The 14152-nt window shown below is 37.7% G+C and overlaps 1 protein-coding gene across 1 annotated transcript; it reads left to right on the top strand.

Annotated features, from left to right (window-relative positions):
* The first annotated feature begins 2879 nt into the window (after positions 1-2879).
* LOC123565869 (ganglioside GM2 activator-like) lies at positions 2880-6553 on the top strand. Its single transcript, XM_053550361.1, has 4 exons — positions 2880-3039; positions 3432-3633; positions 4887-5094; positions 5990-6553. Exons 1-4 carry the CDS (start codon positions 2970-2972, stop codon positions 6131-6133), a joined length of 624 nt encoding a protein of 207 aa, XP_053406336.1. The 5' UTR covers positions 2880-2969; the 3' UTR covers positions 6134-6553.
* The last annotated feature ends 7599 nt before the right edge of the window (positions 6554-14152 follow it).

Genomic DNA, 14152 nt, shown 5'->3' with positions numbered 1-14152 from the left:
GCTTTTATCCTAAACTATCAAAGCTATTGCTTTAAAACTTGCAATACTTGTTCACCATCATAAGTTGACCCTGTACAGTAAGAAACATAACTCCATCCTGCTTTTTGCAAGATTTATGGCCCCTTTTGGACTTAGAAAATATCAGATTTCTTGGTTAAGTTTTATGTTTAGGTCAACTTTTTCTCTTAAACTATCAAAGCTATTGCTTTGAAACTTGCAACACTTGTTCACCATCATGAGCTGACCCTGTACAGCAAGCAACATAACTCCATCCTGCTTTTTGCAATAATTATTGCCCCTTTTGGACTTAGAAAATCATTTTCTTGGTTGAGTATTATGTTTAAGTCAACTTTTCTCATAAACTATCAAAGTTATTGCTTTAAAACTTGCAGCAGTTTTTCACCATCATAAGTTGACCCTGTACATCAAGAAACATAACTCTATCCTGCTTTTTGCAAGAATGATGGCCCTTTTTGGACTTAGAAAATCATGGGTAGGACAATATTTCTATTACACAAAAAAATCAGATGAGCGTCAGCACCCGCAAGGCGGTGCTCTTGTTTTGGTCTTAAAATTGATACTATTAAAACATCTTTTAAATGCAAGTGTATTCTACCACTAACCTTGGAGCACTTCATAATGATGCACTACATATATTTATATACAGAACTTGCAAATTGTGCCGAAATTACGAAAAAAAAAACTATTACGGAAATTGTGAATCAAACAGTAAGTTTCGGATCACCTGCTTAATAATGGGTCATAGAATTTTAACAGGGACTTAATGACCTCCCTTAAAAATCAAGGAACACTTAATAATTTAACATAACTTTTTGTTTCTAAACCTGTCTTTAAAATGCCAAATCAAGAAAAAAAAAACATGTCCGTGTCGGGACTCGAACCCTGGCCGCCGCGCCAATGAATTTTACAAATCCTGCAGTCTTCACCAGTACACAAGGGAGGAATATGTTCTTAACGAGCTTAAGGCAGTATCTCGTTACAAACGCTTTTCAATTTTGAATGGAAAAATTAGTGAAAGTAAACACGTGTCTCCATGTGCAAAATTAGGTTTACAGCCTTCTTAAGGTATAAAGTAACAATTTTCTGATATCTAAACTTTGCCTTTTTTGTTGTCGTACGAGCCTTTCAGTACTGTTTACCCGGATTTAACATTCCGTAAGACCGTTATACATTATGGCCTCAAATATTGACCTTGATATATTTTGCGTTGCTTTCATTTTTCAGTTTCAAAGTCCACAATCACAATTAGATATTTTTGTATCTAGGAACAAAGTCCATCGCTTACAAAAACAGATTAAAGAAAAAAGCAGGACACTCGTGTGACACGTAATACTACTTGCGTAGACTTCGACCTTTCTGATTTCATTTCATGTTACAAAATTTATAACGTTATGAGATAAGATACAGGCATTATGCATGATTCTTTGACGAAAAAAGGATCAAATTTTAGTAGAACGGTACTCGAGTTTTCCACTATTATGTTTTAAAGGTAATTTAATGTTTACATAAATTATATGAAGTAATGGTTCATGTTTTTAAATTTGAAATTTGGATCTATTTATACATATTTTCCTATCAGTTTTTCTATATAATTAGCGCAACTAACCCAACTATTATATTTTTTTTGTTAGTGACCGTATAAGAAAATGATAAACTTAAAATCGGACAAGGGGAGGGGATGCGTTAGCCTAACCCCCATATTTATCATACAGACCTCAAATTTGTCATTGCTAAGCACTGGCTAAAAACAACTGTGGTGTGAGAAGTCTCCAGTCGGACATAGAGAACTCTTAAATGAAACCATCTATCTAAAATAAGTCAAAGGGAAAACTTTCTTACATGATATCCAAAGAGCGACCTCAACTAGTCTACTACGGAAGACCCCGCTATTTGATATCTCGACCGTTTCCAGAGCGAAAACACTCATCTTCATAACTGAATGATACATGTAAATGCCCAGTCAATAAGCGAAGCTATGCTTCAAGTTGAAACAGTAGTTTAAAAATTCAAGTACCTGATTGGATGATCTTGAACCCGGTCTTAAAATTGACCAGTGACAATACGGAGTTGATAGACTGGTCTCCAATCTTTAACCGAGGTTCCAAAATGATAAAACTTATCCGTTTAGTGTCTGGTATATGGTTGAATACTTACAGATATTTAGAAGTTGCTACACTATGCTCTTGTAATTTGCTTAGTAATGGAAGAAATTGAAAGTTGAAATGACGAGAAGAGATGTATGAATTGACTGAAGAAGAATAACAAAATAGAGGAAGGCAATGCTAAAGCGTGATTTATCTGTTTGTATACATGTTTATTACATGATACCAAACATCTGAACTCCAGCGATTGCGGTTTGAGAGAAGAAGATTTTCTTTTATAAGTATTTTCCCTTTTTCGATGTCATTACGACAATTCTACATGTGTTGACTCCATGTGTATGAACAATGAAAAGAGGAATCTGGTAATTCAGAACTTTTCGCTTGGTTGGTCGGATGGTGTTGCAATAACAGGTGAATTTAGACATGTTTACGAAGAACGGACGGGCGAAGGACACTTTGTGTTCACATAAACTTCTACCATCCCTTCTGCTAAAACACAATAATGTACTAGAAAAAATACAGGGTAAAGCGGACAACAGAGGTGACTTTTTGCCGTTTAGGTGTTGACGGTCACGTGAATATATATTTGTCATTTGATTTGCAAAACGATTTCAAAGGTCTCTCTGCAAGACAGCAGATGCACGTTTGTAAGGGCTGCAAGGACACCTTTAACGTACTTTTTTTTTGCAAAGATAACTGCATTTAGACTAATCATGTGCGAATTGTACTTTGTATCTTCATTTTTCTGTAGCCAGGTTGATCATGCGTTTTTTTAGATAGTTCAGCTTTATATAAGACTGACGATCTAAACTTGGATCATCAGCACGTACACTGTACAAGGACAAAATGCTTCGAATACTATTTCTTGTGGCTTCTTCTTTTGCATTGGCAGCGGCCATTCAGTTTACGGACTGTGGTAAGATGTTTCGTTTATCATACACTTTGCAAATTTCAGGCGTTTACTTATGCATGTATATATAAATACATAATGAGGTATTATATATCAGGTTTTAAAATGGCAATTAGCACACCTTGTAATTCATCACTTTTTAATATATGTTTGAAAGAAGGCACAGTATATATGTATATGTATATATATATTTAAACTATTTGTACAGTTAATTAACTGCAATATTTGATTCCGGTGTCTAATTTAAAATTGGTACCTCCGTTCTAGGGAGCCTGACATTACCGCGTCTTCAACATTATTTTGATATTTCATATTTACGGGGTACTTATAACTTGTACTAATGTATCTAATTTAACTGTTCAATAGAACGTAAACGAATCTTTTCACTTTTGATTTAGCCACGAACACGAGTAACACCGTCCTGACAGTACATGAGTTGGACCTTTCTCCGTCTCCAATTAAATTTCCGGGAGAGGTGCACGCGACAATTAATTTAACAGTAAACCAACAGATAACAGAGCTTTATCTGGACACAGTTCTGGAAAAAAATACACTTGGAATTTGGACAAAAGTTCCATGCGTTGCAAACATAGGAACATGGTAAGTCATGTATTTTTTAGTGTTTCTTGATTCTATAACTGGAAATTAGTCTTCATTTAGGGGAATTAAAGTGGTATATAATGCTGAATATTTAGCGTGATAACTGCAATATATTATAAAAATATATATTACATTACTTTGAGTGGGATAACGTAGAAATATCACACTGCTTTGAGTGGGACATTATTCTATGGAAATATCACATTGTTTCGAGTGGGACATGCAGTGTACTCTAGAAATAATAAAAAATATCACATTGCTTTGAGTGGGACAGTACACTAAAGAAATATTACATTGTTTTGTGTGGGACAGTAAATATTGTTAGCAAGAGAAAAATGCATCCCCATGGTGAAACACTTGATTGTTGACACATCTATCTATATTATTTTTAACAAGAAAAAGAAGAATGGCGTACGCTTTCCTAATTTAGTAGCATACTTTAGTGCCGCTTATAAGGCATTTCGTAAGGCAGCAATATCGAATTTACTGAAAACATAAGTTACTACCCTGAATTGTTCTGGAAATGTACGCGAATTGACACAATCAAAACTGCTAGGTTTTCCAGTTTACTGACAGTAAATTATCACATTGCACAGACTGGGACAGCAAATATTGTTAATATTAGAAGAATTATGTTGAACCGGACAGCTTTTCTCTAGTTTTTGATAGTAATTGCTGCCCCACAAAAAGCAGTGAGCCATATGTTTGATTATACCAATATGGGAGTGTAGGGGTGGGGTGGGGGATTGTTTCACATCTGTTCAGAGCTGCTGTTCTGTACTTGTTCTGCTAGACAACTCCTGAGGTTATTTGAATATTTTACATAAATATGCCCCTTTTACACTCTTACTGCTGAGATAGTAAATTAAGTTTAAAAATATTTTTAAAAAGTTAAAGAAAGAAGACATGTAATCTGTAGCTACGTGTCACAATATCTGATGGTATGTTATGTTTTCGTAGAAATCGACCACACACTGGACATCCCTTACGTTCTCTTCAGTGTCTTCCACCTATTAACTAAGAGGCCAGTAAAGACGTCTAGTATATCGGTGCTATACACCGGGCAAGTTACAGATTCAGACTGTCCTTTCGCAAAGAGCTAAAATAGTAAAACTATAATTGATCGGCGTATTTGATCCTGTACTCGAACTCATATATTGAAGCTCAGACCGGTACATACTTTAAATACAACTTTAAAACCATTCTACAACACAAGTAACGACTATATTTAATTTTAGACTTTTATATTACAGTACAGACATTGATTCATGCACAATACTGGACAGAATCTTAAACGGGTCGTCGATAATATCCCAGGATCTCGGACAACAAATTGATGCCATACTCCTGTCAGCGTTAGGACACAATGCACAGTGTCCCATAAACCCTGAGAATGTATTCATAGATAATGAAACGCTCAAGCTTCAAAAGATGCCAACTGCACTTTCTTTTTTAACGAAGGTAAGTTAAACTTTATTTCATTGTACATAATGCGTGTACTCACGCCAAACGGAATTAAAGCGAATTTGTTAAAAATGGTTATTTCTTTAAAGTCCCAAAATGATTTTAATTTTATGTTAATTAAAACAGACAGGGCTGGTGTCAAAACAGGAAAAAGAAACTGTTCGCTCAAAAATGTTAAGAAATAAAGTTGCTATTATGTACCAAAAAGCAGTAAAAGAATTCCTTTTCGCTGGAATGTAGTCAATCTGACTAAAGTACATATCCTATTACGCTACGCATAGGATCTGAAAACGACCTATTCATTGCCTCGTTCTGACGGCTCTTTCTCTAGCCAATCAGAGCCTAGCTTACAACATCTTGCAAATCTACATGTAGCATTGACTTTTGATATTTACAATTCTTGTGTCGTAATGTATCAGATAGCCGGTTAGCTCAGTCGGTAGGCCACTTGCTTTGTAAGCGAGGGGTCCCGGGTTCGAGTCCTGGAATAACCGCATATTTTTCTTATCCTTTGACAATCGAACAAGTCGTCTGATTGGATAACATAAAAATAGCAATAATGGAAATCCAAAATATACAGAAGACGAATGTGAATAGGCCGTTCTCAGATCTTCGTTTAGAAGATCAAGTACTTTAGTCAGATTGGAATGTAGTGTACGTGTATTGAATTCTCAAATTTGAAAAACAAAATGCGCTGAGCTGTAGAAGTCCTTTGAATTTTTGGAAATTGGTATCTGACATTTAATATTTTGCAATTCGTATTAGATATCATTTTAGTATTTAGTACTTGGCTGTTAGCATGGCACACAAATAGCATTCAAAAAGCATACATGTATACTTAGCATATAACATATGTACCTGTATAAAGAATTATGAATCTGTTCTGTTATAGGGTACATACAGAGTCAGAATATCAGTGAAAGAAGATCCGAAACAAACAGATAATGTAGGCTGTATAGAGTTCATGGCAGAATTAGATATCGGCCAGGAAACCACTACGGCCGCACCAACCGTGCCCATACCAGGGGTCGGCTAAAACTGCTACCAAGTCATTATTTCAACATCAGTTACTCGAACTCCATTGTGAACATTCATTTAAACATCAGTCGAAGTCAACCTGATTTTATCTTCTCTTTAGCGTTTCATTAAGTGACTATTACGTATAAACATATATGAGTTCGAGTATCGAGTTTTCAGTGCATTTAAAGTATAGGATTTTAAATTTTGTGACACGAAGATTGAACGTGAAGGGCAACCAAACAATATACTGACCGATGTACGATGCGAAGCTGATATCAGCATTTTTCGTAACTTTGAAGCGGTTGACAGATTTTCATACATATATTTTCTTTTTCTATATTTTGTCTTATGAAATCATTACAAAAAGAAGTCACATAAACCTCATTTCTTTATGTACGTTCGAAGAATGTTATACTGATTAAATGTTTAAAATGTGTTTGTTCTTTCCAGTCAGTTAGTTCTTATTTTTGTTCAGTTTAACATCGCTCCGACACAATTTCAGCGACTTTCCAGCTTTGATGGTGGAGGAAGACCCCAGGTGCCCCTCTGTGCATTATTTTAGCACGAGCGGGCACCTGCAGTTAGTCCTTAGTATTTATTTTATAGTGCCTATTTGTTACATGACTCTACCCGGTACCTGTGCTATCGACGGGTCTATAGCTTAGCACAGGGTCAAAACTTAAGAAAAAGACTTTGAAATTTATTTCTCTGGCCAAGTAATAACGAAGCAGGTATTGAATGATAATGCTGGTCAGTGGTCAAAACTATTAGCTCTCGGTCCTTCGAAAATTGATTAATGGTTTATGTCCAAAGGTCCAAGGGTTAACAGTTTCGACTATTGACCAACAAGCTATTCAGTAAGTATATACTATTATCTAAATAATATCATTACTTTAAACAAGAAACCTTTTGCTTTGATCGAAAGTGTTCATAATCAAATCCTAAAAGAAGACCAAGTTTTTTGATGTCAAAGTTTGTTTATAGTCGCTACCGGTAACTTTTATTGGCGACTCCTAGAAAAAATGATTGTAATTTGAGTTCACGGATAATGCAATATACTAAAGGTGCTCTAATCCAGAAGCTGAATTTTGAGCCGCGCCATGTGAAAACCAACATAGTGCGTTTGTGACCAACATGGATCCAGACCAGCCTGCGCACCCGCGCAGTCTAGTCAAGATCCATGCTGTTTGCTAACAGTTTCTCTAATTGCAATAGGCTTTTTCTAATTGCAATATGCTTTAAAAGCGGACAGATTTTGGTTTTCTCATGGCGCGGTTGATTTGTTCTTCAGCGTGCCAGGTATAAAACACCTATACAGTGTCATGGACCTATTGTTCAAAAGAATGTTTGTAACTTTGCTTGACGGAGCAAGGACGACTTGAAGTCACGACCCCTAATTTTGAAGTTACGACTGGACCAATGAATCTGCTGCCATCGTATAAATTGAAAAGTGCAGTACTTACGTCTTATATACGCTAGGTACATCGTGGGGAACATAGGTAGATCAGAGATTTGTTTGAAATCTTACTCACTTGATATCATTCTGAGGCCAAGAACTGAACTATTCCAGAACTGTTCAAAGAATTATAGTATACTGAGGTGTTTTTAAAGAAAGGTCATTCCAAGATTTGTTTGAATTTCTTTTGAAATGATTTACATCTCAAAACTGGACTCCTACTTACACATTATACTATTTTATATTTTTGGTGGGTTTAACGGTACACCGACACAGTTATAGCTCATGGTGGATTAACTCCCATGGTGGCCTTCCGGGCTTATTTCATCATAGGCGGGCACCTGGGTAGATCCACTGACCTTCCGAAAGCAAACTGGCTTCCTAACATGGAGAGTTATATGCCCCTAGTGAGACTCAAACCCACATCAATGAAGGGCAAGTGATTTGAAGTCATCTACATTAACCACTCGGCTATAGAGGCTCCTTCTTGTTTATATGTCCAACTTTGGCCATAAATTATGTATGACACTAAAAATGTCAAGCAAGTGAAAAGAAGTGTAAGACATTTCATTACAAACAAGAACTGTCGGCGGACAGTAACGCTCGACTATTCAACAGCATTGTCAATTTAATGAATAATAAGGTCCAAAAAGGGGCATAATTTTGTAAAATTGCAAAACAGGTTTATAGAACCTGTCCATTGCATATCAGCTCATGACAATGGACATTTTGTTAAATTCAATCAATTCCCATTATTAGGTACTGAGATACCGGCTTACATGCCAAAACGTTATCAAAAAGTCGAAAAAGGAGCATAACTTTGTAAGAAATGTTAAGCAGAGTTATGAAACCTGTGCAATGCATGTCAAATCATCAACAGTAAACAAGTGTGCCTCGATAGCCTAGTGGTAGAGCATCCGTTTCGAGTGCGGGAGGTTGTGGGTTCGATCGCCGGCCGCGTCATACCAAAAACGTGAAAAATGGTACCAGCAGCTCCCTTGCTTGGCGCTCAGCATTAAAAGGGAAACTGGCCTCTTCTCTCATACCCTCATGGCAATGGATTCCATCAGGAATGAGGTGTCGAGAGTGATAAATATAAGTTGTAGAACTTCCTTCACAATCGACCTAAAATAAATTATGTATTAACTTAGTGTGTAAAGTTTCAATCTATTCCCATTAGTGGGTATAAAGATACCAGCTTACCAGCTTACATTAAAAAAAAACCTTTACCAAAAATGTCTAGTCGAAAAAGGGGCATAATTTTGTAAAAAAGCAAAATAGAGTTATGGAACCTGTTCAATGCATGTCAAATCAACACAGTGATCAAGTATGTGAAGATCTAATCCATTCGCATTAGTTGGTACTGGGATACCAGCTTACTTACAAAAAACGTAACCAAATCATGATGCCGACGCCGACGCTGATGCCGATGCCGATGCCGACACATGGGTGAGTCCAATAGCTCTTCGTATTCCTCGAGTAATCGAGCTTAAATAAGACCACGCATACATGGTGTTTTTTTTTAAGAAAGTGTATTGTCCCGGAAAATTAAAGGTCTTCTTGGATTTCAGACCACATTTAAGGTAGTTCTGCACGTTTGGATCGAATTTTTTTTTACACTGTAGAATTTGATTAAACTCCGATTTTTCATAGAAAATTTCAGCAAATAAAAAAGATAGGGACGTGTGCTTGATTTTTTGCTAGACTGATTTGAAAAATTTGGACCTCATGTAATATTTCATAATGGGAGTCTATGGGAAAATCATAACTTTCATAACATTGTCGCGAATAGAATTTTTTCTACAATGTAGATTTTGATGAAACTTCCCACGGTTGTTTAAACATATGCACTATAATTTTGTGAAATAAAATGTATAGATCCGCGTGTTTATTTTTGAGATATTTGACCATAATAAAATTGAAGCGGACATTGCACGCTGATTTTAACACATTATTTCGAGCTTTTAACGTGCCGTATGTTTTAATATCATATTTGACTTAAGAAATATAGCAACAGTGCCATTGTAATAAATTTACTACCAGGTTTCAATTAATTCATAAATTGATTTTCATTTCCGTACGTCGAATCCAGGCTTTATCTATCTATCTATCTATTTATACTGCAGCACTCCTCTCTGCGAGTATTATGTGCAGCTGGGCGCCTGTACATGAAGTTAAAAGTAGATTGGATAGGAAGATAAAAGTAATACACGATGTGTATTGCAAGCATGAATACAGTTGATAGTGTTAAAAACAAGAAGGATTTACAGATAAAAGCAGTTTAAAAACAGGTCTGTCATGTTAAGCATTGTGTACAAGTTTGGTCACACCCTGCTGAAATTAATTAAGGGTGGGGGCTTGCACAAGTTGTACTGGAAGGGAATTCCAAAGCACTATGGTGGCTGGAAAGAAAGAGGACTTATAGTAATTACAGGGAGTGAGGATCTGAGTATAGGAGTGGGGATGCATATGTCTTGTTAGACGGGATGGGGGCTGACATAGGGAGGGAGTGGCACAGCAACCAAACCATTCACTATCTTGTAGAACATAAGGAGGCGTGAATCAGATATCCTATCTTTAAGGGTACGCCATCTCAGCTGACATAGCATGTTTGTGACACTGCTGTAACGGGAGTAGTCATGATTTACCCATCGCGCTGCCCTCCGCTGAATCATTTCGATCTGGTGGATGTTTTGTTGGGTGTAAGGGTTCCAAACACAGCTAGCATATTCTAGCTGTGGCCTGACTAGGGCTTTATAAGCTACTTCTCGAACTTTTGGGTTCTTGCATGGGATATTTCGCTTGATGAAGTTAAGTGTTCGGGTAGCTTTGGACGTGACTAAATTGATGTGTTTATTCCAGTTAAGATCTGAGGATATAGTGACCCCAGGGTATTTTGCATCAGGAACTGTTTCCAACACTTGGCCATGGAGTGTGTACTTTGATTTAAAAGGGTTTTTTGATCTTGTTATGTTCATAACAGTGCATTTTGAGGGGTTGAACTCCATGTCCCACTTACTTTCCCATAGATGTAACCTATTTAAGTCTTGCTGATGGATGCTTTCTTGGGCAGAACTATTTACAGTTAAATAAACAGCAGTGTCATCGGCGAATAAACGAACCTGTGAAATCAGATTTTCAGGCAGGTCATTAATGTAGAGTAAGAACAGAAGGGGGCCTAGGACGGAGCCCTGTAGAACTCCGGACGTTACTGGAACTTCCTCTGATGTTTCACCATTCACAAGGACAAACTGGCGCCTGCCAATCAAAAATGACTTGACCCATTGCAACGTGGTGCCCTGAACACCATGTTGATGAAGTTTGTACAGAAGATTCAGATGATTAACCTTATCAAATGCTTTAGAGAAGTCCAGAAGAATCAAATCCGTCTGGTGTCCTTGAATTAAGTTTCGGGATAGATCTTCTACAAGTTCGAGTAACTGCGTTTCGCATGACCTTTTCTCTCTGAACCCATGCTGTAGGTCATAGAGGACATTGTTAACCTGGAAGTGCTTGGTAATATTAGAGGCTATGATGTGTTCCAGTAACTTACAGAGAATACAAGTTAGGGAAATAGGCCTGTAATTTGCAGGATTGCTTTTGTCGCCCTTCTTAAATAAAGGAGTGACATTGGCCTTGGTCCTGTCAGCTGGGATGGTGCCCGTGTCAAGGGACCTTTGAAAGAGCTTAGTGACTAGTGGTGAGATTTGTTCACTAAGATTTTTAAGAAGGATCGGCTTTAGACCATCGGGACCACATGCTTTATCTATTTTTAGGGACGAAAGGAGTTTTTGAACACCATTTATGCCTATAGTGACCTTTGGCATTAGGGAATATTTTGGTTGGTAATCAGTTGGTATGGAGAGTAGAGACTGCACTTTCATTTTACAGAGTTGGCTCAATTTGAAAGGTGACACTGGGGTGAACACGGACTGGAATTGACGATTGAGGATATTGGCCTTCTTTTTATCATCCATATGAATTTGACCGTTTTCTAGGAGTGGGGAAATGCCTTGGGAGTCTTGCTTGGCATTTTTGGCGAGGGAGAAAAGTTTCTTACGAGAGAAGTTTTGACCTGTTTGTGGGTTATCCGGATCATCTTGACATTCCAGGACATAATCTATGTAACTGTCATGGGCTTGTTTGATATTTTTCCTGACAAGATTTTTAAAATTTATGTAATGTTGTTTGACCTTTGGGTTGATGTTATTTTTGACCTTTTGGAACATCTTATTTCGTTTCCTAATCTGACGTTTGTTTATTCTACGTTTTTCGGATAAATAACGTTACGCCATCACTTCCGGTTTTCAAACGTGCAGAACTACCTTAACTCAAGTCTTTAGATGAACTGCTGTCAAGTAATGACGTGGTATGAGCAGACTTTGATAAAAAAAATCTTGGTCTGTAAAACAAATAATATCTTACAAGACATGCACACGTTAATAAATTTTGTTTACACGGATTTTATAATTCCTTTATACCATTGCAAATTGTGACCTCAAATGTTGACTTTGATACAATTTTGCCTAGTTTCAAAGTCCACTTTCACATGCAGATATCTGTGTATCTAGGAACAAAATACATCATTGATGAAAAACACTTCAACATATTACTAAAATGGGACACCCGCATGATACGTAAGATAACTAGTGTATTGGGATAAAGTGATGAGGATACTGTAGTGCAAGAGTACTGTCGTGGGAATGATATTGAGGATACATAAACCTGGATAATGCACGGTTTCATGTCACGTGTTAGCCCAGTACTTAATACTCAAGAAACACTTAAGAATTGACCTTTCTAGGCACGAAACACTTAGGATACCCCAGATCATCAGTGTTATAGGCGGCCCTGAAAGAGTAGTGACGTCACTGATCGTTCTGTGAACGTTAATAAAGCCCTACATTTTTGTCACTACTTTTTCTCTCACACAAGAACAGATATCCCTAAATTTTAGAAAAATTAATAAGTAAAATTTTTACATTTGTTTCGCTCTTATTTCTACTTTGCCTCCAATGAGCTAACAGAAAACTGTTGCCTTGCTAATTTGAGCCGTGCCATGAAAAAATCAACATAGTGGATTTGCGACCAGCATGGATCAGCGCAGTCTGGTTAGGATCCATGCTGTTCGCTAACGGTTTCTCTAATTGCAACAGGCTTTGAAATCGAACATCATGGATCTTGACCAGACTGCGCGGGTGCGCATTACATTACGGTTTTATTTTTGGGGGTAACTAGTGATTGCGTGTTTTGTGATCTTAGGTTTCTGACCGTTTTATGCACTTCATTTATATCCCTTATATAGGCAGGGGACAGATTGTTTAAAGTCTCAAAGTTGTGGGTCAGAACCTTGTACTACCCCCCCCCCCCCCCCCCCCCCCCCCCAACCCTTATTTCACTTGCAACCAATGGAGCTGCTTCAGAACCGGTGTTATATGATTGCGACGGGGCGTCATAGTGGTGACGCGATCTGTCATGTTCTGGACATGTTTCAACTTGTTAAGTATGTTGTACAACTTAACAAGGGTGTGTTGTACCACTTAACAAGGGTGTGTTGTACCACTTAACAAGGCATTAGAGTAGTCTAGCCGTGAGGTAACCAGACTGTTTGCAATGGTCTTTGTGGCATCACTTGTAAGATACCGTCTGATGTGACTTATTCTGCGTAGCTGTGCATATTCTGCCCGGCATACACAGTATACTTGTCGTTCCATATCAACACTGTTGTCAATTATTGCCCCACGATTCCTAACACATATTGTGGATTCTATCACAGAGTCACTGGCCTTCACCGAGACGTCATCGATGTACTTGGAGTTATGCTTTGATGCGAATAACTTTACCTCCGTTTTATCAGCATTAAGCTTCAGCATTTTGCGATCCATCCACGAGACAATTTCAGCCAGACAGCTCTCAATGCGACACCAAGCCTCACTAGCCACAGTTTCTACCGGCTTAAAGGACAGATATAACTGTGAGTCATCAGCGTAAAAATGATAAAGAAGTCCATGACGTCTGCATATGGCACCAACGGTTTGGTGTACATGATTTAGTTGTTTTTTTTTTGGGACCAAGTACTGATCCCTGAAATAAAATTGTGTCGGTGCGACGTTAAACCCAACAAAATAAATAAAGTACTGATCCCTAGAACACACTGTTTTCGTTAACATATGCTTCGACAACTCACCATCAACGCACACAGTTTGATAGCGGTCACTAAGATATGATGACATCCATGCAAGTGCTTTGCCTGTGACTCCAATATGATGTCCGAGTCTTGTGGTCAATCGTGTCGAAAGCTGTAGACAGACTATATAGCAAGAGGACTGCTGTACAGAATATTGGTCGAGAGATGTGAGGATATCATTCTGCGCAAGCTCCTTTGAGGATGAGTTGGAGGCACGGGCAGCATCATGACTGATTCCAAGAAGATATTTGGTTATATTGGCCAAACCTTTGTGATCAGTGCCACACGACCTTACCTTTGCGGCAGCACATTGATCTATACGAAGTTAATGGCAAATTGTTGGCTAGGAATTACGCCATTTCCGCTCAAGCTGACGTTTTTTAGTGTTAAGC

The sequence above is a fragment of the Mercenaria mercenaria genome, chromosome 8, assembly GCF_021730395.1.
Source record: "Mercenaria mercenaria strain notata chromosome 8, MADL_Memer_1, whole genome shotgun sequence".
NCBI classification, from domain to species: Eukaryota; Metazoa; Mollusca; class Bivalvia; order Venerida; family Veneridae; genus Mercenaria; species Mercenaria mercenaria.
Note: the sequence above shows the minus strand (reverse complement) of the source record. Positions and strands in the feature narration are given on the sequence as shown.

Bases quoted from the DNA above. Each gene is read 5' to 3' on its own strand.
- LOC123565869 (XM_053550361.1), top strand. From the start codon at position 2,970: ATGCTTCGAATACTATTTCTTGTGGCTTCTTCTTTTGCATTGGCAGCG. The intron at 3,040-3,431 runs GTAAGATGTTTC...CTTTTGATTTAG, and splicing joins CATTCAGTTTACGGACTGTG to CCACGAACACGAGTAACACC. The intron at 5,095-5,989 runs GTAAGTTAAACT...GTTCTGTTATAG, and splicing joins CACTTTCTTTTTTAACGAAG to GGTACATACAGAGTCAGAAT.